Raw genomic sequence first — 25807 nt, 5'->3', positions numbered from 1 at the left:
ACCTTCTCAAGGGCAATTAGGGATGGCAATAAATGCTGGCCTTGCCAGCGACGCCCAGATCCCATGAACAAACAAAAAAAACCACGAAAAATGTTAACTGTTCATTCATTGTATTATTATTTGTGGGACATTGCTGGTGTAGAATGGCTATTTTTGCTTAAATGGACTTCAACTTTAATTTGCACTGAATTGTATGCGAAGCACTTTCAAAATTACAATTGTTCCAGGCCATTTTTGGAACAGCCTCTAGCAGTCCTTGGTGCAAAGGGGGAAGTGTGCGACATGCATTTGCACTTAAAAATTTCAAATGGGGTGCTGCAAGCAGCCTCCTGCCCATCCCTGGTAAGAGTGTTGGGCGCTCACTTAGTCACCTGAAAATCGCACCAGGCACGCTTTGGACATCTGGTTTGGGGGTGTGGAGAGGGCTGTTGTTTCCTTCCCATTTTAAACTGCCAGATGCCTCATAAATGGGGCGTTCGGCAGTTGAAAGTCACCTCCATAGTTTCACAGGCTTTGTAAATTAAGTAGTCGGTCCTTCAGTTTTATTGGGGAAAAGAAACCTTGGCCGGTAATTTCCAATAGGAGGCTTCCTGCGTGCGGATGCCTCCTATCTGGAAAAAAATCTACGCCTTTACCTGAGGGCTCCCGAGGTCCGGCCATTTCCGATCCTGGGCCTCTCCACGACGAAATGCGCAGGGCCCACGTCTCCCAGGGGCGCATGCGGTTCGCAAGCGTCCCTGGGATCACGTGGTCCAGGCGAGCCAATGGGAGAAGGGAATCCCCCTTCATACCTTTGACAGATAGACCTGTCAAAAGTATGGAATGGGGAATCACTGAAAAAAGACATCAAAACATTAAATACATTTTTTTTTAAAAACATCACGTTTTAAAAAAGGAGTTAAAAAACATTAAGTTAAATATTAAATAATTTAAAAAATTTACGGGGCTAAAAATAAACATCTTTTTTAAAAAAGTATTTTAAAATTATAAATGAGTGAAAAAATATATTTTTTTACTTTTTTTTAAACTCATGCTTTTACCAGGCATAAGATTTTTAAGTGATTTCAGCGGGCGGAGGTTCTGCAGAAAGCGGAACTCTCCACCTGCAGAGGCCCTTCTCCAGGGCAGGCGTGCGATCTGTCAAGGGGATTCTTGACAGATCAGAAATGCTGGTTTTCAGCGCATGCACGTCGCATGCCTGAAACCGGCATTTCCGCTGTCCCTACGGGTGTGTACACAGCGCGTACACACCCGTAGGCATTGGAAAATATGGGCCCTTAAAATGTACAAGAAAGCCTCTGAAGGAGGAAATCCAAATGTCGTAGGCACAAAATCTGTATACTTCTAATGGAGTCATGGGCATGCATCCCTGGAAAACTGAATTCTTACATAAAATTAACCAGCATGTATCATTTTTAAAGTACATTCAGACTTCAGAATGAATAGATCTTTAATGTTGAATAGGCAGAATAAAATAAGAGATTGCTCAAAAAGTCTTGAATTTCAAATGTAATGGCTTACATAATCAAGCATTAATATCTAGCTGCAGGTAGTGAGCACAAATATTAATCTAAGGTTATCTAATGAAAAAAGTTGAAGCTTTCACTAAAATTACAAACATACTTATTCCAGTTTTATTGTAATGAAACAATTTTTTGCTCTTCAATGAAAACAAGTTCAATTATTTCAGTCTATCCTTATGTTAGTTTTACGTTTTGCTCCACTGATCCATTGCCAATGCATAAATGTCTTTTTGATGATAAGTGTATAAAATTACATACACTATTCTAGAAGTGGCCTAACAAATTATACAGGGCTAATATACATTTTTTGACTTGCAATGAAATGCCGTGGAGCTGCATCTTGGGGTACTTAAATTAGTTTTGGTAACAGACACACATTCCACAGAATGATCAGTATTCAATCATATTCCTTTTCCTTTGACAATGCATTGTTTTGACATTTAAGGATGCAGTTACATTGCAACTACTGGTCACACACCCAGTTGGCAGGCCCAAATTATAATTATGCACTGCAGGTCACACTAAAGTCACTGATGAGCATGAAGGATCTATGTTAGGATGCATGTACAAAGTTCTAGTTCTGTTTTTTAACATTTAAGATTTGGATGGGAGCATTATTTAACTATTAAAACATTAGAAAGTTCTTTGGTGAGACTGCACTCGCCTGGTTCCATTCTTATCTATCCAATTGTAGCCAGAGAATCACCTACAATGGCTTCTCTTCCCACTCCGTTACCTCTGGTATCCCACAAATATCTATCTTTGGCCTTCTATTTCTCATCTACAGGCTGCCCCTCAGTGACATCATCCGAAAATGCAGCATCAGGTTCCACATGTACGTTGACAATACCTTATCACCACCTGTCTCGACCCCTCCACTGTATCTAAATTGTCAGACTGCTTGTCCGGCATCCAGTACTAGATGAGCAGAAATGTCCTCCAACTAAATATTGGGAAGACCGAAGCCATTGCCTTTGGACCCGCCACTGTCCGAGGCTGAACCAGACTGTTCACAACCTTAGTGTTGTGTTGGACCCAGAGATGAGCTTTCGACCACATATCACTAAGACCGCCTATTTCCACCTCATTAACATCGCCCAACTCCACCCCTGCCTCTACTCATCTGCTGCTGAAACCTTCATCCATGCCTTTGTTACCTCTAGACTTGACTATTCTAACACACTCCTGACCAGCCTCCCATCTTCCACCCTCCATAAACAGTCATCCAAAATTCTGCTGCCCATATCCTAACTTGCACCAAGTCCCATTCACCCATCACCCCCATGTTTGCTGACCTACACTGGCTCCTGGTTAAGCAATACCTCAATTTTAAAATTCTCATCCTTGTTTTCAAATCCCTCCATGGCCTCGCCCCTCCCCATCTCTGTAACCTCCTACAGCCCTACAATCCACCAAAATATCTGCACTCCTCCAAATCTGGCCTCTTGCGCATCCCTGATTTTAATCGCTCCACCATTGGTAGCTGTGCCTTCAGTTGCCGAGGCCCTAAGCTCTGGAATTCCCTCCCTTAGCCTTTCCGCCTCTCTTTCCTCCTTCAAGACACTCCTTAAAGCCTACTTTTTTGACCAAGCTTTTGGTCATCTGCCCTAATATCTATGTGTGGCTTGCTGTAAAATTTTGTTTTAGAACACTCCTGTGAAGTGTCTTGGGATGTTTTACTATGTTAAAAGGTGCTATATAAATGCAAGAAGTTGTTGGTGGTCAAGTGGAATGTCTACACAGAATGGCTATGCATTTTTAAGATGTGACTTTGCAATAGTTCACCTGTTGAAAACTCAAAACTGCGTTGACCTCCTAGCTTTACTTCAGTCAATCAGATGAAGACTTGACCTCAGTTATATCGTCAAGGAGGAACGAGGAAAAAAGGGTGATGACAACCCAGAGAATCAGACTGAGGGGGCATAGGATGAAGCTCAGAAGAGGAAAGGTGATTTGACAGATCAGATACAACTTCCACACAGAGGGTGGTAAATATTTGGAATGGACTACCTAGACGATCCAGGCCCAAATTGGAAATGGATAGGCATTTCACCAGGAAAAACACAACTATGGGACATAGATAATGAATTGTAGATTTTGTTTTTGAATTCAGACTTGCCAGATGGGCCAAAATAGCCTCTTAGGGTCCTATACATTCCTATGTTCCCAAGTTACCACTGGAGCAAGATTAACTTTAAATGTTATGTGCTGACAATTATTTCTTCTCGTCACTTTACCTCGTACTTTCCTGCTGGATTTCATAACCACTTTCAGCAATCATCATCCACTTTTCTCCTGTTCACAGCTGAAATCAGGGTTGGGGGAAGGTTCAACCAAATAGTTGTATGATAATACCATCATTATCTAAAATAGAATACACAGCTAGATGAATTCAGTCAGTTCATTTTCTTGTAAATATTAAGAGCATTGCATGCATAAAATAGTTAGGGCTAACAGTACAGACAAACTTGGCTTGTGCACCCTTCAATCCTTTAATAAAAACATAAAACTTGTCACAATGATGCACGTGAATAAAATAGCTTCTTTATTTATCCTCTGGCAAAATAACACGTCCTTTTAAAATTACTGATCAGTTTGTACTATTATGAATAAAAATGCATCCATAGGCTTGTCTAATGGCTGAGCAAGTAGCTGATCTATATGCGCCAGAAAGATCCTAAGTTCTATTAGTTTGTACTGAGGATGCAGTAGGGATTCTAAAATTGGCCTCAGTACCCTGGACTGAAGAAGGGGTTAGAAAAACCAACCAGGGCTCCAGCTCCCAACTGCTATCCATTGAGCCCCAGTGGAATTTTCTGAGGGCAGGATTGAGTTTGGCTGAGATACCTCAGTCAAACTGCCTGCCAATATAATGGCTCTCAGGTGGGATGCGGAGTCTATATATTGTGATGCACATCACAGTTGTGTGGGACAGATTGGATGGACCAGAAGGTCTTTTCCTGTCTGCCATTGATCGTATAGCTATCAAGGCTGATGAAATCGTCAATCTAAGGAAACTGCAGAATGTACAGTTTGACACATGAATTTCCAACTTACAAGCCACAAATTGCACCAAGTACCAGAAATCATAAAAAGAAAAAGACTTGCATTTATATAGTGCCTTTCATGACTACCAGACCTCTCAAAGCGCTTTACAACCAATTAAGTACTTTTGAAGTGTAGTCACTGTTGTAATGTGGGAAATGCGGCAGCCAATTTGCGCACAGCAAGCTCCCACAAACAGCAATGTGATAATGACCAGATAATCTGTTTTTGTTATGTTGATTGAGGGATAAATATTGGCCAGGACTCCGAAGATAACTCCCCTGCACTTCTGCGAAATAGTGCCATGGGATCTTTTACGTCCACCTGAGAGCAGATGGGGCCTCGGTTTAACGTCTCATCCAAAAGATGGCACCTCCAACAGCACTGCCCTGGAGTGTCAGCCTAGATTTGTGTGTTCAAGTCCCTGACCCCACAACTTTGACTTGGAGGCGAGTATGCTACCCACTGAGCCACAATTGACACAAAGTAATCTTTATTTCCGTGAGTTACATTAATTTTATTTTACTTACAGTTAGAAGTGTCAGAAGACCCATCATGACTCCTAACATTATATAAAGGTTATTAATTAATCCTCCTGCCCACATAGGACCCAATATTGTGGCAATTCCACCAATTGAACGACGGAATCCTTGACTGAATCCTACAAAGAAAAAGGAAGCACTTCAGAGCTAGACATCCATATATAAAAGTAACGTAAACCATACTTTTCAGACAAAATTTGCATATCCTCAATCACTTTATTGAGCTTTTCATAATCTTAGAAACACCATTAAAATTATGAATCAAAACCTGTGTTTTTAAAATATAGTAAAGCATAGCCTAATTACAATTCATTGACAAAACATTTTCAGCCCCGACTTTCACACACAAACTACACCAACAGTAGTGCTGAAAAACGGTTAGAGTAGTTAAAGGCTAGGGGCTCTACAGAACACTTCAGGTAGTGGTACCGCTGTAAATTGCGGGAATCTGCCAATTTACATTGGCAGAGGTATGTGGGCTGTGTAAATACAGCAGACAACCCTCAGATACGCTGGGGTGCGAGGGCGGGGGAGTAACACGGGGTGAGAGTTCGGACTCAAATCTGCCACGAAGAGAATAGGGGCAGAAAATATCTGGAGGAGATATAAAACCCGCTGTTCCTTAAAAGGGTCACTAGCAGCACTGGAGCAAGCAGGCAAATGGGCAACTAAGATTGTAGCCAAATTGAAACCAAACAAGTGCAAACCAGGGAACTGAAGCTATATGTCCTTGTAACAGAAATATGGAGCGTGTTTGGGTTGGTACATGCTTTGTGGAGGAAGGTTGCTATGACAGCTCCGTGAACTCCTTGTATTGCAGGAAGTTTAACAACCTCACCAAGAAAGGCCACCTGTTTTCCCCCTGGCCCTCCCTTGCAATCTCTTTATATGCAAGATATTCCTCCATTCATGGTGCTAGAGGAGTCAGCTGAAAGTGATGGGTGAAAGTAAAAGTGAGATCCGACAGTGGGGAACGGCAGCTCTGCAAGTCAGTTGCTGCCACCCAGGCCTTCAAATTTGGATCCCAGAGGACTTGCTTTTAAAAAAAACGCTGGGTGAGCATCATATCCACATGGAGGCATTGAGGTCCGTCTTCAGAAGACCCTAGACTGCGGCAGGGGTCATGCCAAAGTCCAATACAATTCTGAGTGCCAATATGCAAGAAGGATTAGATACAATGCAGTGCTACCTGGAGTGGGTGGTGGCTTCATGAGCATTTGTCCTCCCTGACTAAGGTCTCCAAAGCAGGCAATACATCCAAAGTAAATGCTTTGATCATTGGCCTTCAGGCCTTGGAGGGCCATTTGGAAAAAGCGATGGAATATGACTTCCAAGGGCTTCAGGGTGACATATCTCAGCGGCTGTCGGAATTAAGTCAGATGACTAAAGTCGGTCTTCATGATGCCAACTCTCCCGATGACTGCTCAGGTAACTTTTCTAGCCAGCCCCCTCAAGTGCCTGCTCATGTATGGGTCAAGATATAGGACCAAGCTGCCCATGCAGTGCCATTGGCGATCCAGCCTGCTGAAGAGTCCTCCCAGGACATAGAAGCTCTGGGACAAGGGTCACCTCAGTCTCAAGAAGCTTGTGACACCACATTGCAGCCAAGCACCACTGGTATCTTTGGTCCTCAGGCATCATCTTGGTGCAGCACCAGGATAGGTTTAAGCACAGTTGAGAGGTACCAGTGATAGGCACAGTGGTAATAAGATGCATTTGCTGTAGATATCCATGTGTACAATAAAACCACTGTGTCATATGATGTTTAAGCTTAAATTAATCTGCTCGGTTTTGGGTGTTTGAGAGGATGTTTGGAGGTCACATAGACGATAGGAGGAGTAAGCCATTCGGCCCTTCGAGCCTGCTCCGCCATTCAATGAGATCATGGCTGATCATCCAAATTCAGTACCCTGTCCCTGCCTTCTCCCCATATCCCTTGATCCCTTTAGCCTTAAGAAATATATCCAACTCTTTTTTGAATATATTTAATGAACTGGCCTCCACCGCCCTCTCTGGCAGAGAATTCCACAGGTTCACCACTCTCTGGGTGAAGAAATTCCTCCTCATTTCAGTCCTAAATGGCTTACCCCTTATCCTTAGACTATGACCCCTGGTTCTGGACTCCCCGGCCATCATAAAACATCCTTCCTGCATCTAGTCTGTCCAGGCCTGACAGAATTTTATAGGTTTCGATGAGATCCCCTCTCAATCTTCTAAACTCCAGTGAGTATAAGCCCAATCGACACAATCTCGCCTCATACGTCATTCCTGCCATCCCAGGTATCAGCCTGGTGAATCTTCGCTGCACTCCTTCCATGGCAAGAACGTCCTTCCTCAGGTAAGGTGACCAAAACTGCACACAATACTCAAGGTGCGGTCTCACCAAGGCCCTGTACAACTGTAGCAAGACATCCTTGTTCCTGTACTCGAACCCTCTTGCTACGAAGGCCAACATACCATTTGCCTTCTTAACTGCCTGCTGCACCTGCATGCTTACCTTCAGCGACTGGTGCACAAGAACACCCAGGTCTCTTTGCACTTCCCCTTCTCCCAATCTATTGCCATTCAAATAATAATCTGCCTTCCTGTTTTTGCCACCAAAGTGGATAACCTCACATTTATCCACATTATAGTGCATTTGCCATGTTTCTGCCCAATCACCCAACCTGTCCAAATTGTCCTGGAGTTTCACGACATCCTCCTCACAGCTTACCCTCCCACCCAGCTTTGTGTCGTCTGCAAATTTGGAGATATTACATCCAATTCCCTCGTCCAGATCATTAATATATTTTGTGAACAGCTGGGGTCCTAGGACCGATCCTTGCAGTACCCCACTAGTCACTGCCTGCCACTCGGAAAACGACCCGTTTATTCCAACTCTTTGCTTTCTGTCCGCCAACCAGTTCTCTATCCAAGTCAATACCTTGCCCCCAATCCCATGTGCCTTAATTTTGCACGCTAATCTCTTATGCGGGACCTTATCGAAAGCCTTCTGAAAGTCCAAATACACCACATCAACTGGTTCTCCCTTATCTATTTTACCAGTTACATCCTCAAAAAATTCCAGTAGATTAGTCAAGCATGATTTACCTTTTGTAAATCCATGTTGACTTTGTCCGATCCGGTCACTGCTTACAAAGTGCTCTGCTATTACATCTTTTATAATAGATTCTAGCATTTTCCCCACTACCGATGTCAGGCTTACCGGTCTATAATTCCCCGCTTTTTCTCTACCACCTTTTTTGAACAGTGGGGTAACATTAGCTATCCTCCAATCCATCGGTACTGTTCCAATGGGTCAGTTTGCAACAGGGTACAGAGTTCCTTCAATGCCTCCTTAGGCAGACCTCTTCTGAGGCATCACAGAGAGCGACATGTAGACTCTGCGTGCCTTTTAATTTTCTCTTCCTTCTGCTCCTGTTCCACCTCTATTATAAAGACATATATGCACAATACCAATACTGAACTCCATAGCAAGGGCTCCATGACAGAAGGGTGGGAAGCAAAAGGCTTCCCTCGCAGAATCCTTTGTTAGTTGCATAGCCGAGAAAACAAGCTGATGTTTCAGACAAAATGTGTGGGCATTCAAAGCCTCTGAACGCAACCACTTCCTGGTTTAACAAGTCATGCAGACAACTAATCCTGATTTTCTAACTTAAGTCAGGTACGATTCTAGTGTAAATTTTAAATTTGTTCTCGGGATGTGGGCAATGTTGGTAAGGCTGCATTTATTGCTCATCCCATGTTGTCCCGATAAGGTGGTAATGGGCCTTTTCCTTGAACCGTTGCAGTCTTTGTGTGATGCTGCTCCCAGAATGCTGTAGGTGGGAATTCCAGGATATTGTCCCAGCGTTGATGACAAAATGGCAAAACACATCCCAGTCAGGATGGCCTGTGACTTGGAGGTGATGGTGTTTCCACGACATTGCTGCTCTTCTCGCTGAGAGATCACAGGAAAGGAAATGGCTGATGATGTAGCCTAGGTGGAGTTGCTGCAGTGTATGCTGTAGATCAAACGTGCTGCAGCCACAGTACACTAGTGATGGAGTGGGTGGATATTGAGTTGGTGACATGGGTGCCAAGTGAATTACTTTATCCTGGATGGTATTGAGATTCATTGAAGTTGTTGCAGCTGCACCCAATGAAGCAAGAGCTTCTACTCGGCTTGTATAGCCATGGTTTTGATATGGCTGGTCCGGTTAAGCTTCTATTCAATGGGTATCACCAAGATGTAGATGGTGGGGGACTCCATGATGGTGATGCCATTTAAGGTTATGGGGACGCCGCTGGGCTTTCTCTCGTTCAAGATGATCATTACTTGTCACTTAGGTGCCACAAATGTTACTTGCCACGTCAGGCCAGGCCTGGATATTATCCAGGTCCTGCTGTCAACTGGCATGTTTGATCTACAGGATACACTGCAGCAACTCACCTAGGCCACATTATCGGAGGAGTTGGAAATGGAGATGATCACTTTGGAATCAGTGAACAGCACTACGCCTGATGATCTTTCTTTATATCAGGCATAACGTATTTGGCTTTCCTTGTTCTAATTAGTAAAATGGCTGTGTAGCTTCCAAATTATACTGTTTCTATTATACTGCCTTGAAACATGTGCATCAAACAATGTTGTTAAAAGGATTTTTGAAATACTAGCTTAATAAAAATGTATCAATATAAAATGCATAACATAAGTCACACTCCTACATGCTACAGCAAATAAGTTACACTAAAAATCGTATGTAAAGCTGTGTAGCAGATGAGACATTAAAATCTACTTCCAATATAAACACTTATAATCACAAAAATTGGGGGATGGGGGGGGGGGGGGGGGGGAAGGTGGGGGGAGAAAAAATAAAGAGAAAAACCACACCCAACTGACCTTGTGTTTTCTCTGCTGTAACTTTTGAAAACAAAGACACTTGAGAAACAGCAACAAAAGGCAACCCCAGAATTTGGAGAAACACACCTACCACAAACTCAGTCAGCAAAATGGCAAAATGCCCTGCAAAGAAAAAAGACAAGAGGATCACACTGTTAAAAAACCAGATCAGGAACTACTGAAATACATATAAATTACATAGGATTACATAGGAAACAGAAACAGGCCATTTGGCCCAACCAGTCCATGCTGGCGTTTATGCTCCACTTGAACCTCTTCCAGTCTTTCCTCATCGAAATCTATTAGCATATCCCTCTATTCTCTTCTCCCTCACATGTTTGTCCAGCCTCCCCTTAAATGCATCAATACTATCCGCTTCAACCATTCCCTGTGGTAGCGAGTTCCACATTCTCACCACTCTGGGTAAAGAAGTTTCTTCTGAATTCCCTATTGGATTTCTTGGTGACTATCTTATATTGATGGTCTCTAGTTATGCTCTTCCCCACAAGTGGAAACATTCTCTCTGTAACCACTCTATCAAAACCTTTCATAATTTTAAAGACCTCTATTAGGTCACCCGTCAGCCTTCAAGAGAAGAGAGACCCAGCCTGTATATCCTTTCCGGATATGTATAACCTCGCATTTCTGGCATCATCCTTGTAAATCGTCTCTTCACCCTCTCCAGTGCCTCTATCATTTTTATAATATGGCGACCAGAACTGTACAAAGTACTCCAAGTGTGGTCTAACCAAGATTCGATACAAGTTTAGCATAACTTCCTTACTTTACAATTCTATCCTTCTAGAAATAAACCCGAGTGCTTGGTTTGCTGTTTTTATGGACTTGCTAATCTGTGGCACAACTTTTAGTGATTTGTGTATTTGTACTCAGATCTCTTTGTTCCTCTACCCCACCTAGACTCGCACCCTCCAAGTGATAATTGACCTCCCTATTTTTCCTACCAAAATGTAATACCTCACATTTATCTGTGTTGAACTTCATTTGCCAATTATATGCCCATTCTGCAAGTTTATTAATGTCCTCCTGTAATTTGTTGCAGTCCCTCAGTATTGACTATCCCCCCCAATTTGGTGTCATCCGCAAATTTAGAAATTGTGTTTTTGATTCCAAAATCTAAATCATTAATGTAAATTGTGAACAACAGTGGTCACAGCACTGATCCTTGTGGAACACCACTACCCACCTTCTGCCATTGTGAATAACTACCCTTTACTCCCACTCTCTGCTTTCTGTCCTGAAGCCAGCCAGCAATCCATTCTGCTACTTGTCCCGACTCCACATTCTCTGACCTTGTTCATCAGTCTATTATGGGGTACCTTATCGAAGGCCTTTTGAAAATCTAGATAAATTACCTCTACTGCATTACCATTGTCTACTCTCTGTTACCTTTTCAAAAAATTCAGTGAGGTTGGTCAAGCAAGACTTTCCCTTTTGAAATCTGATGCAAGAAAACTACTAGGCACTTGGTCTAAGCATTAAACAAAGCTTTAATCAACTGTTTTACAACAGGGAAGTCTAGTTGTATCCTTCACTAGTTCCTGTTAAAGAATGTTTCGAGCAAGCTGGGCCCATGCCCGAGTATTTATACTCTCCCTGGACAGCGCCACCAGCAGGCCGCCCAGTATTATTTCTTAAGTCATTTCCACATGAATGACAAGATTCATGTCAAAATCCATGCTGACTAATCCTCATTATATTTTTGGTTTCTAGATGTTCTTCTATTTTCTCCTTTAGTAGGGATTCCATTATTTTTCCTACCACCGATGTTAAGCTGACTGGTCTATAATTCTCTGGGCATGATCTATCCCTCTTCTTGGATATAGGTATTACATTAGCTATCTGCCAGATTCTGGCACTATATCTTTTTCTAACGAATTATTAAATATGTTTAGTAATGCCTCTGCTATCTCTTCCCTAGATTCTTTTAAAGTGCGTGGATGCAATCCATCCAGACCAGGGATTTTATCCTCTTTCAGTTTGATTAGTTTATTTAAAATATTCTTTTTATTTTAAATGCACTAATCTCATCATCCAAATGGACACAATAAGGTTGCCATGTATTTGAGTTTGGAGTACATTATAAACAATAAAGGGAGAAACTGGAGTTGTGAATACATGACACTAGAGTAAAAATATTGGTCTGGGAGCTGTGCCACCAGAAGTGCAGTGGGCAGGGATCCCTACCTGTCCTGATGACTTTGTCCCTATTCCAGAGGATGAGTTAATTTGCATAATAAAAGCAAGCACCCACAGAGCTACAGGGGCACTAGAAATCTCACATCAGGGGATATGTACTTTTAAATATAGTCATCATAATATATAATTGCGAAGCTTATCGATTGTTTCATGGTAGTAAAACAGAGAATTAGCACCTATGGGCACTCACCAGAAAGATTTTAAAATCAAAATAGGGCAAAAATGGTTAGACATTTTCCACTAATTCATATGATTATACATGCAAAATCATCAGGTACAGCATTGAGGCTTATTCTGCAACCTACCTGATCAATATCACATAGAACAGAAGCACTCATTTCATCTTGTTTGAGTTCACTTCAATGGCAAAATTAATTGATTGATATATAAATATGACAGTTTCTAAATGTCAATCACCCAAGAATTAAAATATAAACCTACTTGGAGGAAGCAATGGGCATGTACTTCATCTTAGAAAAATTACTTCTTTCTATACCAGAAATTATAGTTTGTACAAGAACAGTTTTATTCTAGCAAACCTAATGAAGGGCATGGAATAAAAAGGCAAAAATGCAACAGAATGGTTACCTTTTGGGTTTGCCAGGAAGATCAAACACCAAATACAAGAAATGTTGCATATGATAAGACCCACTGCCAGGATTACTCGATCAGCAAACTTAGTACTTAGCCACCTCACAAGAAAGAATCCAACTATTACCTATAAAACAGAACATTTAAATTTTAACACCGAAAAGAATTCCAAAATGCTAATGTAGTCTAATTTTAAATGCCACAAATAGACATTATCTGTATTTAGATTGTAATTTTCTTTCCTTTCTTTCCATTTAGGTCAAACATCTTGTAGATTTCCAAACAAGAACTTCGCAATACTGGGACTATAGCCCAAATTCCTCAAAGTTTGTGGCATCTGTAACCATCACTTCCATCCACCAATAACTTTACAGGAATTGTTTAATCTTAATTCAAAGTTGCTTAATTCAAAATCATCAGATAATCCAAATATTTTTTAAACACTAAAGTCCCATTTTGCTGTGTTATCTATGTTGCTTAATTCAAATTATTGAATAAATCAATTTTTTAGCTCAAAAATGACAATATTGTATCTCATTACAAATATTTTAGTCTTCGAGTTCTTGTGGACAAGGCTGCACGGTGTACAGCATCATGGAGTCAAATAAAACTAAGTAATGAAGATTTTGATTACATCCAAGGCTGCATTTATACTGCAGCTACTGATTTAGGAAGCTAGGGTAGTAGCATCCACACTGTCTACATATTTAAATCAATTCCAGGTAGGATTAGCAAGTGTTCTGTTTGGCATTGTAGTTACATTCACAGATCACAGATCACAGAAACCCCACAATGCAGATAGAGGCCACTTCGGCCCATCGAGCCTGCACCGACACATATCCCACCCAATTCCCCGCACCAACACATATCCCACCCTATCCCCGTAACCCCACATATTTAATCCCCCTAACACTAAGGGTCAATTTATCATAGCCAATCAACCTAACCTGCACATCTTTGGACTGTGGGAGGAAACCGGAGCACCCGGAGAAAACCCACGCAAACACGGGGAGAATGTGCAAACTCCACACAGACAGTCACCCGAGGCCGGATTCGAACCCGGGTCCCTGGCGCTGTGAGGCAACAGTGCTAACCACTATGCCACCGTCTTTTCCAAGGAATCATTTCACTTCTCTCTACAGCCAGGTCACGCCAAATCTGCTCTACTGGGATAGCTAAAGATGATTAATTATCAAAAGGTTAAATCCACAATACTTCATCATGACTTTGAATTACAATTTTTACTTACCTCTACACCACATATACAGTACATCAAACTGTTCTCCAATTCTCCAAAGTTGAAATACTTTTGTGTAATAGGGGTGACCATTGTCTAAAATGAAAATACAGCACATTAATTAACAAGTACACAATTCCAAAGGTTTCATTTCAAAAGATAAGACCATACAACATATGTAAAACTTCACAGCTGTACAGAAAAATTTCAAATAATTGTATAGAAATTTGAAGCATTGTTATTTCAGTTGCTACAGAAAAGATTTATACAACTGTCTAGTAACTAGCAATATACATATTTATTGTAGTAATTACATATTTACTGTAGTAATTACATTAAAAAATATTTTGGATAACTTTGCAGTGTATTAGCCGTTCAGTATGGACATTATCACACAATGGAACTGCATTGAGGGCTGATGCTGGCACGAAAGCACAACAAAACTAAATACTACACCACAAAATAAGAGTAAAGTAAATAGTAACCTTCTAACTGTAGTGATAAAGCAATAATTGAATTGCAGAGTTCAAACTGGGTGTGGGGAGCAGTTACATTTTAAACCATTTGAAGGTTTTGCTTTCCCATTATAAAAGAACTCTCATTCACGTTATTGACTTAGGATCACACTCAGATAATAACATTTTAAAAAACAAAAAAAAGTATGATTTTGTTCATCTATTGTACACCTCTACTTTCATCTATTGAGCACGGTAAGCCAGGCCTCCTGCTTTCAAAGAAGAGATTAATTTAATATAGGTTACCACAGTACCGGGAGGAGCAGAGAACATAACTTAACTGGTGCAATGGGGCTGTGTGTTGATGCAGGGTTTGGCTTTATATAATGCAGGGTTAGAAGAGCACATGCAGCACTGCCAATCTACAATGTAGTGATAACATTTTCATGTACGTGCTAAGCGCATGGTTTTTCCAGAGTCAAACTAGGCTTTAGTTATACAATGTATATAGAGTGCTTAAAATGACATTTTGGAACAGGAAAAGTATCCTAGATCAAAAGTACATACAGTCCTTACGAAAAGAAAATCTCCTTCAAAAATGTAAAATCAGTAGCATGAAAACACATCAAAACTCACTTGGAACTGTTTAAAATCAAAAATGCATCATCCACTATATACTTATACCAATTTGCTGTATGGAATTAAAATTAGAAATTATCAAAGAATAGATAAAAATGATTGATCACAAGCAGCTTCACGATCCATCATTGAGCTACATCTACTTTACTAAACCAACCAACCCAGGAACATGCATAGTAAACCTTAAACTGCTAAGCAGAGCTTTAAATGGCAAATGCCACCTTAAACCTATGGGACAAATACAGTACATTGCATCCAATTCAGAATGAATGTTCTGGGTAATTCTACTTGAGTGTTGCATACCTCTAAAGCAGTCTGATTGAAGAGTGTAATGAATTGTGCAGTAAGGACAACCACCACTTCCTCTCGTAGGTACTCTGAAATGGAAAACAAAAGACTCACCGATTATATATTTAAAATAATGAAGTTTCAATAAGAGACAACGAGGTAAATTTTCATTTTCATCACCTGGGCAGTAATTTCAATGAAATGAAAAATCAGGCATGTTCTATAATGGACGGCTGATGGGCTCTGCCAAATTACTGCTCAGATGGTGAAGATGGAAACAAACCCCAAATAGTTTTACGAAGAAATTTGATGGTTGGGATTCAGGTTTTCATAGAATCCAAGAAATAGGCTAGATATTTCCCCCCCCCCCCATGCTTCTGATTGCTACAAAAATGAAATTGATTTTATTCAAAAGTGCTGACATTTGTTTTAAATTAATGCCAGGCTGACCGTTGTAAAGCAGCTTTTAGAACACTGCAGCTATGCAATTCAATACCAATTTCATGTCAGTTCATTTTACAGGGACAGAATTAATAGGCTAATTATTGTATCACATCTGTTTCTCAATATGACCTGGAGACAGCCATCTTAACTCATATGATTAAGGTGATTGGGCACTATTATATTCATTTGAAAAGAAATCATTTCGAGGAAAATATCCTGAGAATTGACTTAAAATTATAATATCCTGTTTCTTTAAAAAGAGGAAGTGTGAAGACCAAAATGCCTGGCAGCATTATTTTATGGAAACATTATTAAAAAAATAAGTGCCAAGAAAAAAAGCGAATACATTTACAGTAATCCCTCCCCAACCGCAGGGGATACGTCTCTGAAAACCCCCGTGGTTGGTAAAACCGCGGTTGGCAAATGTAACACCTTATGGGAAAAATGGGGTATGGGGGAACGTGGCCGCATTTACACTTGTCAGAGCCTAAGTAAGTTGCTTTATTTTAAATAACACAATAAAAAAGATTAATTGAGGGAGGTAAATGCGGAGAAGCGACATCGTGGCTGGTTGATGCAACTGGGCAGTTTCTTAAAGAATTCTGCGATGGATGGTTGACTCATTTTTTTCTGAATATCTTTCTGGACCCGCTTGCATGGTCTCATTAAATCCTCCAAACCTCGCTTGAATTTAAACTACGCTCCAAGAATGGGTCAATCGCCATAAAGCGGTCCGAGAGATTAGTAGCAAGGAGCATTGCCTTGCTCAGGTTGGCACTCATCATCTTCGACTTCACCATATCCTCGTCTTCATCCTCGTCCTCTGCCTCACTAGAATGCTGTATCAGCTCATCAAGGTCCTCCTCCATCAACTCCTCACCGTGTGACTCAAGGAGCTCCTTGACATCATCAGGCTGTATGTCGGCCAGCCCCTCGCCTCCCAAATGGCGCGCAACCTTCACAATGCGCTGAACTTCAGCGTCAACTACAGGGAAGCCTCGGAAGTCATTCACTGCCTCCCTCCAAAGTTTACCCCAGCAGGCGTCGAATGTCGTCTTGTTCAGTTCATCCATCGATTTTTTTATGTTGGTGATGCAGTCAGCGATGGTGTAATCCTTCCAACAAGTTTTCACCGTCAGTGTTGCGTCATCCTCCATAATGCAGTCAAAGCTGCATCGTATGTAGCATGCCTTGATGTAGCTATCACACCTTGGTCCATGGGTTGAAGGAGTGAAGTCGTGTTGGGAGGCAGGAAGACGACTTCAATATTAGGGTGGGCGAATTGGAGTGCCAGCAGGTGGCTGGGGGCACTGTCAAGGATGAGTAGGACCTTGAAAGCCAGATTTTTTCCCCGCAAGGTACCGCACCACATCACGCACAGAACAGTTATGAAACCAGTCCATGAAGACTGCAGCAGTAACCCACGCCTTGCGGTTAGAACGCCAAAACACGGAGATAGTTTTTGTTTTTACCCTTCAGAGCACGGGGATTCAGAGAGCGGTAGAGCAGCATCGGCTTCACTAAACAGTCTCCCTCAGTGTTAGCACAAAAGGAGAAGGGTCACCCTATCCTTAGCCACCTTGAATTCCAAAGCATGCTTTCCAGCCTTCGCAATAAAGTTCAGGAAGGCATCCGTTTCCAGAAGAGACCAGTCTCATCCGCATTAAATACGTGCTCCGGCAGGTAACTCTTCTTGGCGATCAACTTCTTCAGCTCTTCCGGGAACTTGGCAGCGGCCTCGTGATCAGCAGAGGTCGATTCCCCCACAACCTTGAGGTTAGTCAAGGCGAACCTCTTAAAATTTTCCAACCAGTCCTTACTCGCTTGAAACTTTGTCATCTACACTTTCCCTGGCAGCCACAGTAAGATGCTTGTAGATACTAAGTGCCTTCTTACGTACCCATGCGGAATTAACATTCACTTTTTTCTGGTTCTGGTCTTCCAACCAGATATTAAGTGCCTTCTCCATTTTTTCAAGCTTATGGTCCCATGGCATAAACAATACTTTAGCACTTTTCGAAGAGCCACCCGCAATACTAGCCCTTAGACACTTCACTTTTTTTTAATGGTTCTAATGGTGGACTCGTTAACCCCTATTAGTCATCCAACCGACGCTGTACTTTCACCACGGGCAAGTCTATTAACAACATCTAATTTCCTATCTAAGGTTAGTACATTCCTTGCCCTTTTCGCTATTGATTCACCTTTACCGCTGAGATTACACTTAGGGGCCATGATTAAGGGCTAAACAGAACAATACTGTAATTAAAGGCAAAATGGGTAGCAACGAGAGGACATTCACACACAGTATTTCCACGAGTGGAGCGAGACCACGCGTGGTAGTAATTATGCTCAAAAGAACGGCGCGAATGAATGGAGTCTCATGTTTAGAAGCGCGACCCGTGAAACTTGAAAATTAAAAACCGCGTATACGCAAAATTCACTGCCGTGGTTGACAAAATTTGTCACAGAGAAAAAAGTGTATACTTGAAATCCGCGTATGGCAAAACCACGGTTAGGGCGGGATTCCTGTATTTATAATGGGAAGATCTCTCACCACACACTTATAAAAATCTTTTGTCCACAAGGTGGCACATTGAGACTGCCAAAAACACAGGATCCCCAATGAAAATGGAAATTGATAAATGAAAACAAAGAATACAACTGACGTGCAATTATGCATCATGAAGTCTAAAGGCGTGTTGGAGTTCACAAAGCCACAGGAAAGCTTTAGCCTATCCATTCACATACTAGTATAAAATCTCTGTTTTTTTTCCTGTGGTCTCAACAAACATCAGGGACAATTGAAATATCCTCTCTTTATTGTAGTCTCTGGCTACAACCAGCTAGGACACTTAATATATTAAAAAAAACAGATCTCTCACTTTTTTTAAATTAGTCTTTCATCTGAAGGAAGCTTATACATTTGCAAATAGTTAAATTAATCCACCTAGGGAAATAAAAACAAATAAATACTGGATTCCTATCCCTTTAAGACTAATTGGGCTGAGGTCATGTCATTACCTCTTTGCTGCCCATAATACCATCTCCAGGTAGTTTTCTGAAGTTCTTTTTACCATGCAAACATACATGTGTAGGCCCGGCAAAGAACTCCAAACACAAGAAGCTAATCACCCACATTCCAAATTTCAAGTGTTGAAAACCAAATCAATTAATTTTTTTAATACTATAAGCCAGTTAAGCAACCAACAGTTTTAACATGAAATTGTCCACCGGGTCAGAGAAAGAGAGTTGTGTTTAAAAGGACAAACCCAACTAAATTATAAAGCAGGAAGGAAGGAAAGAAAGCAAGCAAGCAAGCGAGCGAAAAAAACATTAATGATGACTACTGTGCTAAATAATAGTATTCTATCTTCATTCATTACACTCCATGTACTGTGGTAACCTATGTAGAAGTTAAGTCTTCTTAAAAGCAGAGGGCTCATCTTGCTTTGAATTTACAGCAAAAGATATCTGCCTCTCTCATTTATATATAGTGTCAAAAACAGTCATGTTTGGCAAAAGTATGCAAGTTGCTCTATATGGCTGTGCTAGATAGACCTTATAATGTCAAAGAACAGCCAGTATAATGGCTGCTGATCTACTGAAGTATTCCTTTATGCTCAGTGGAACCGGACACTTCATAGCATAGAGCTCTGCTGTTGAAAATCCTACTTCTAAAGTGGCAGCATAGAGTTCTTGCTCCAAAGGTGACACAAACTAAAGCAGTTATTTTAAAGCCACAGTTCTAAATGCAAGTTTATCTGGCATTTACTATGGACTGTTTGTTAGTGATTTTCTGATTCAACTAGTAAATGTAACTCTGCTTACATTCAACTTTTGTGTTTTGTGATTTCTTCACATAACAGAATTCCATTATAATTCCTGTCTTTTGTACTTTAAAATGTACAAAAGCAGGATTATGGATACTGAAAAATGAATTTTAATTAATTTAGAGTAAAAATGTCACAGTAAAAGTAAAATAGAAATGTATACAAAGTTGAGAAAAATCATCTTGTTAAAATGGTAATCTACAAGATTAAAGTAAAATAATTAAAAACCCACAATGCAACAAAAAATATTTTGCACTTTTAAGTCTCATATTTTCCATGGTGAAATATTTGTATTCATACATTATTTATACAGTAATTGAGTATTTGCATGAGCATCAAGACATGGAATACTTCTCAGCTCTTCTACAATTAAAGACTGAACAATATATGCAGAACTGCATAGCTTTGAAACATGCAATCTGTAGTCATTTTCCAGTTTTTTGTTTAAAAAAGGAATTTTACCATAAGTGTTTCAGAAGATGATAATTCCATTAATTGCTAAATGCAGTTCCTGGTATCGTACTGAGCTATACAAGCCAAGATAGTACCCGATTCAAGCTCCAAGTCGGTGTTGCATTTGTGGATCTCTACTGCAGCAGTAGGAGTCATTACTAAGCCTCAAGAGTTAGGGAAAAATCCTACTACTAATTGCTATCCAACAGGATAAAAAGCCTGTGGGTGTGCGTGCGAGTGCACACACATCCAGAAAGATAGAATGGAGCTCCGATTCGCTGCTCCATTGAATGCAAAATGATGTTCATTATCCAGGATTCTATGAAAATGTGTACTTAGGTGAGGCACAAGAGCACTGTGGAACCAGACCATTTTGGTACTACAGAACTCGCATCAGTCAGTGCCTTTAGGGACAATAAAAAGGGGAGGGGGGAGAAAAAGGAGAGAAAAGACAATTAAAAACAAACAAATTTAATACTTTAAATATAACAATTATTAAATCATGCACAGCTACAACACTATGTCTAATGAGAGGTCAGACATTTAGTTTGAAAATCTGATTAAATTCTGATGCATGCTTTTTTTTTTTAAAAACTTAGTTGACAACACATGAGCAAGACACGTGAATGATCCACAGCACACCCACTTTTGAAATAAACTGTATTCAATAAGTAAAGGATGCTTAAGTTTTGTCAAATATTGTGACAAGTTGGTGTTCATGTACAAAAGGATAAAAAATGCCACAAAATGAGTTGGGTGGGACAGAAGGTTACAAATGGGTTACAGCTAACAATTTTCTAATACCCACCTTTAGTGGCACTAAAATTGTGGAATGGATTATCATTTTTGTAATCTTCATCAATGTGCCCATTAGGAATATACCGATACTCATCTACTCTGCTATGTTCACCATCCATTTCATTAGTTGGTAGAACAGGTAATTTTTCATTTTCATTAATGCTACCATACCGATTGTTCTCTGCAGCAGCATTATTCACTTCATCATGATCATAAACCAAAGGTTCTTCCTCCTCTACAGCTGAAATTAGTCTTCTTTGAGAATTGTGCTTGGGAACCAATGGAAGGTCATAATACATAAAAATAATAATCACTTGAAGAATGATCCACATAAAACACATGAACAGCTGTAACAAAATGAACAGAAAAAAATTAGTGCACAAGAAACTTCTGTGCATAGTTAACTCCGAATATTTTGAGACAATTACCTTGTAAAAATACCAATGCAAATACTCTCTTGCAACTTATCATAATTAACTAGCCACCCTAGTATAACAAGCTGAAAGTTTTCTGGGGAAATTGGTAACTCAACATATTCGGACTTCTAGAAATCACTGTTTATTGTTAAGAGTTTATACATTATTGTAAATTTTGTTTTCTTCCCTCTGACCATATTGCATTATCTTACCCCGTCCTTTCTGCGCCCTTGACACGGTTGATCACACCAACGCCTTTCCTATATTGTCCAAGTCAGTGGGACTGCCCTCGCTTGGTTCCACTTATCCATTAGCAGCCAGAGCATCACTACATTTTTGCCAATTGCTTCTCCTTTCTCAGTGGTCCTTCCTTGGCTGACACCACACCTAAATCATCTACATGCTATCCTTTGGCTACAGTATCCAGAAACATGGGGTTAGCTTCCACATGTATGTTGATGGCACTCCGTTCTACTTTGCTGCTTCTTCCACTGACCAAGGGTTATTGTCTGTTGAATATCCAGAACCAAATAATCCAAAACTTCCTCCAGCTGAATGTTGGCAATACTAAGGTCATCCCTTTCATTAGCAACTCTGACATCAAGCTCAACCTCCCCAGCTACTACCTCAAGTGGAGTCAGAAGTGCATAACCTTGCGGACTGGCTCGACCCTAAACTCAGCTTACTTCCTCACATTCAATCAATACCAAAATCACTTTCCTCCACAAGCAAAACCTTGCCCATCTCTGCCTCCATCTTTTTCCTTCTGTTGCCAACGCTCTTCATTAAGCCCCCACGCACTTCAAATCATCCAAAATGCCACAGTCTATGTTCTCACCTGGATTCCTCAGTATAATGTGTGTTTGGGTTTAAAATGTCTATGGTATTAGATAAATTCACATGAAATGTCATCCAGAGTAAAAAAATAAGCATAATCTTGTTGTCTTTAAAAACCAAATCATGAGCCTTAAGGAATCTTTTGAAAGTAGGTTGTATCAACACTTTATTAGTACACCTTTACTGAGCTGCTTGCCTGCATGCAGATTGTGATTTATCTAATTTGACTAGTTTCCAAGATATCTGAAACTGACACCAGATTTGCATTTAATTTTTATTATTAAATGGTATTGGTAATGAAGAGAAAATCTTACAAAAATCCTGATAATATAAAACGGTTTTGGGGTAGTTCGTATCATTAAGTCTATTTGTTTATGCTATGCAATCCAATATATTATGAATATGCCATTGGTATCATTACTCTTAATTGTACATAAATTCACAAAGTAAAAGTTTAAAAGATAAACAGAGTAATTCTTACCCCAGGTGATGTGTATTTATTCACTTCAAATGGTCCTAGGTTGAAGTTACAAAGTCTCAGGAATAGATTAAATCCTGGTCCTAAAAGAAAATGCATAAAAACTAGCAATTTGGGTCAATTCTGAACAATTTGTTGGAATAGCTGTTAGCGTTGAATATTTGAAGACTTATAAATTACTTCACTGAGGTAGAAGAGTTTCTGAGCCCAAGATATAAATAATACATAAAGCTCATTGTGATTTATCGAATTTGACTGGTTTCCAAGTTAATATCAAACAATTTGTTCAATTTCCTTATAGAATGATTAAATTCTCAATGTAATTACCCATTTTTTTTTAATTTTTAAACAAAGTCAAACAAGGAAAAAATAAAAAAGATTTAGAAGATACACAAATTATTCCATTCAAGTTTGGTTCTTAGAGGACATATGTAGTTTTAGAATTGTAATACTTTTCCCATTTTTTGTTACACAGTGTCAGCATCAAGCACTCCCCAAGTCTTCTACAGACATGAAAGATTAGATGGCCTCCTTCTGTACTGTATATTTATTATTCTAAAAAAGATAGCTTGGGCACAGTCATAAGCAGAGTAACACAAATATGTCCTAACTACACCCTCAAAGAGCACCCACTACTGAGGCCCAGATTGGCAGCTATGTCCTTCAGGACTTGGCCAGTAGTGGTGCTACCGAGCCACTCTTGGTGATGGACATTGAAGACCCCCCACCCAGAGTCCATTCTGTGCCCTTGCTACTCTCAGTGCTTCTTCCAAGTGGTGTTCAACATGGAGGAGTACTGATTCATCAGCAGAGGGAGGACAGTAGGTGGTAATCAGCAGGAGGTTTCCTTGCCCATGCTTGACCTGAAGCCATGAGACTTCATGGGGTCTGGAGTCAATGTTGTGGACTCCCAGGGCCACTCCTTCCCGACTGTATACCACTGTGCCGTCACCCCTGGTGGATCTGTCCTGCAGGTGGGACAAGGCATACCCAGGGATGGTGATGGAGGAGTTTGGGACATTGGCTGAAAGGTATGATTCTGTGAGTATGAGTGTGTCAGGCTGTTGCTTGACTAGTTTGTGGGACAGCGCTCTCAATTTTGGCACAAGTCCCCAGATGTTGAGGAGGAGGACTTTGCAGGGTTGACTGAGCTGGGTGTGCCGTTGTTGTGTCTGTAGCAGGTGCCGAGGTCAATGCCGGGTGCTCCGTCCGGTTTCATTATTATTATTATTGCGTTTCGTAGCGGTTTTTACAACTGAATGGCTTGCTAGGCCATTTCAGAGGAGTTAAGAGTCAACCACATTGCTGTGGGTCTGAAGTCACATATAGGTCAGACCAGGTAAATTACCCTAAAAATACATTAGTGAGCAAGATAGGTTTTTACGCCAATCTGATAGTTTCATGGTTACCATTAATGATACTAGCTTTTTATTCCAGATTTATTTAATGAACTGAATTTAAATTCCCCAGCTGCCGTGGTGGGATTTGAACTCACGTCCCTGGGTCATTAGTCCAAGCCTCTGGATTACTAGGTCTTACATTACCACTATACAACCGTTCCCAGGTGCTGAGAGAACCAACACAAGGGAAAAACCTACTTGACCTTGTCCTCACTAATCTACCCGTCGCAGATGCATCTGTCCGTGACAGTATTGGTAGCAGTGACCACCGCACAGTCATCGTGGAGACAAAGTCCTGTCTTCACACTGAGGACACCTTCCATCGTGTTGTGTGGCACTACCACTGTGCTAAATGGGATAGATTCAGAACAGATCTAGCAGCTCCAAACTGGGCATCCATGAGGCACTGTGGGCCATCAGCAGCAGCAGAATTGTATTCCACCACAATCTGTAACCTCATGGCCCGGCATATTCCTCACTATACCATTACCATCAAGCCAGGGACCAACCCTGGACCAACCTACAGGGAGGAGGTCCAGCATCTTGTGAAGTGGTGCGCCGACAACAACCTGGCCCTTAACACCAAGAAAACAAAGGAAATAATCGTGGACTTCAGGAAGTCCAAAGGCGGAAGTCACACCCCCATCCACATCAATGGGGCGGAGGTGGAAAGGGTGGCCAGCTTTAAGTTCCTCGGAGTCCACATCACGGAAGACCTCTCCTGGTCCCTCAACACCTCCTCTCTGGTGAAGAAGGCCCAGCAGCGCCTATATTTCTTGAGGAGGCTGAAGGGATGTAATCTGTCACCCCCGATCCTCTCTAACTTCTACCGCTGCACTATAGAGAGCATCCTGACAAACTGTATCACGGTATGGTACGGCAGCTGTAGCTCCCATGACCGGAAAGCCCTGCAGCGGGTAGTCAAAACTGCCCAACGCATTACCGGCACCCGGCTACCGACCATAGAACATATATATCAGAAACGCTGCCTACGGAGGGCACGGTCCATCATCAAAGACCCTACTCACCCCAGCCACAGTCTGTTCGCCCTCCTACCATCTGGAAGACGCTACAGATGCAGTCGCACCCGTACGACCAGATTTAGGAACAGCTTCTTTCCCAGGGCTGCCATCCTACTGAACTCCACAAATAAACACTAAAGCCTGCACATCTGCCGATGCACTTTATTATGGTCATATTTATGCTAATATATATGTACAAATGTATGTTGAAATGTTTAAGTGTCCTAATCCAAATTGTACACTCTCGGGAGCCGCAAGCCTACATTTCGTTGTACTGCACTTGTGCACTAACAATGACAATAAAAGTTGATTTGATTTGATTTGATTTGATTTGATAAGGAGGAGTGTAGAAGAGCATGCCAGGAGCAGTACCAGGCGTACTTAAAAATGAGGTGCCAACCTGGGGAAGCTGCAACACAGGACTACATGCATGCTAAAAAGTGGAAGCAGCATGCTATAGACCGAGCGAAGCGATCCCACAATCAACGGATCAGATCAAAGCTCTGCAGTCCTGCCACATCCAGTCGTGAATGGTGGTGGACCATTAAACAACTAACAGGAGGAGGAGGCTCCATGAATATGCCCATCCTCAATGATGGTGGAGCCCAGCACGTGAGTGCAAAAGACAAGGCTGAAGCAGTTGCAACCATCTTTAGCCAGAAGTGCCGAGTGGATGATCCACATCAGCCTACTCCTGAGGTCCCCAC

The 25807-nt window shown here is 41.1% G+C and overlaps 1 protein-coding gene across 1 annotated transcript in view; it reads right to left on the bottom strand.

Annotated features, from left to right (window-relative positions):
- mfsd8l1 (major facilitator superfamily domain containing 8-like 1) overlaps positions 1-25807 on the bottom strand; it is a 66891-nt gene that overhangs the window by 3981 nt on the left and 37103 nt on the right. The window contains 9 exon segments of the mRNA XM_085990246.1: positions 3761-3847; positions 3849-3887; positions 5099-5229; positions 9993-10115; positions 12798-12927; positions 14050-14133; positions 15435-15508; positions 20958-21294; positions 22682-22761. Coding sequence (XP_085846372.1) covers positions 3794-3847; positions 3849-3887; positions 5099-5229; positions 9993-10115; positions 12798-12927; positions 14050-14133; positions 15435-15508; positions 20958-21294; positions 22682-22761 — 1052 coding nt within the window. The 3' untranslated portion in view covers positions 3761-3793.

This window comes from Somniosus microcephalus, chromosome 6, assembly GCF_052327205.1.
Source record: "Somniosus microcephalus isolate GS21.2 chromosome 6, FLI_Smic_1.0, whole genome shotgun sequence".
In the NCBI taxonomy this organism is placed as follows: Eukaryota; Metazoa; Chordata; class Chondrichthyes; order Squaliformes; family Somniosidae; genus Somniosus; species Somniosus microcephalus.
This window is presented reverse-complemented; position numbering and strand designations above follow the sequence as displayed.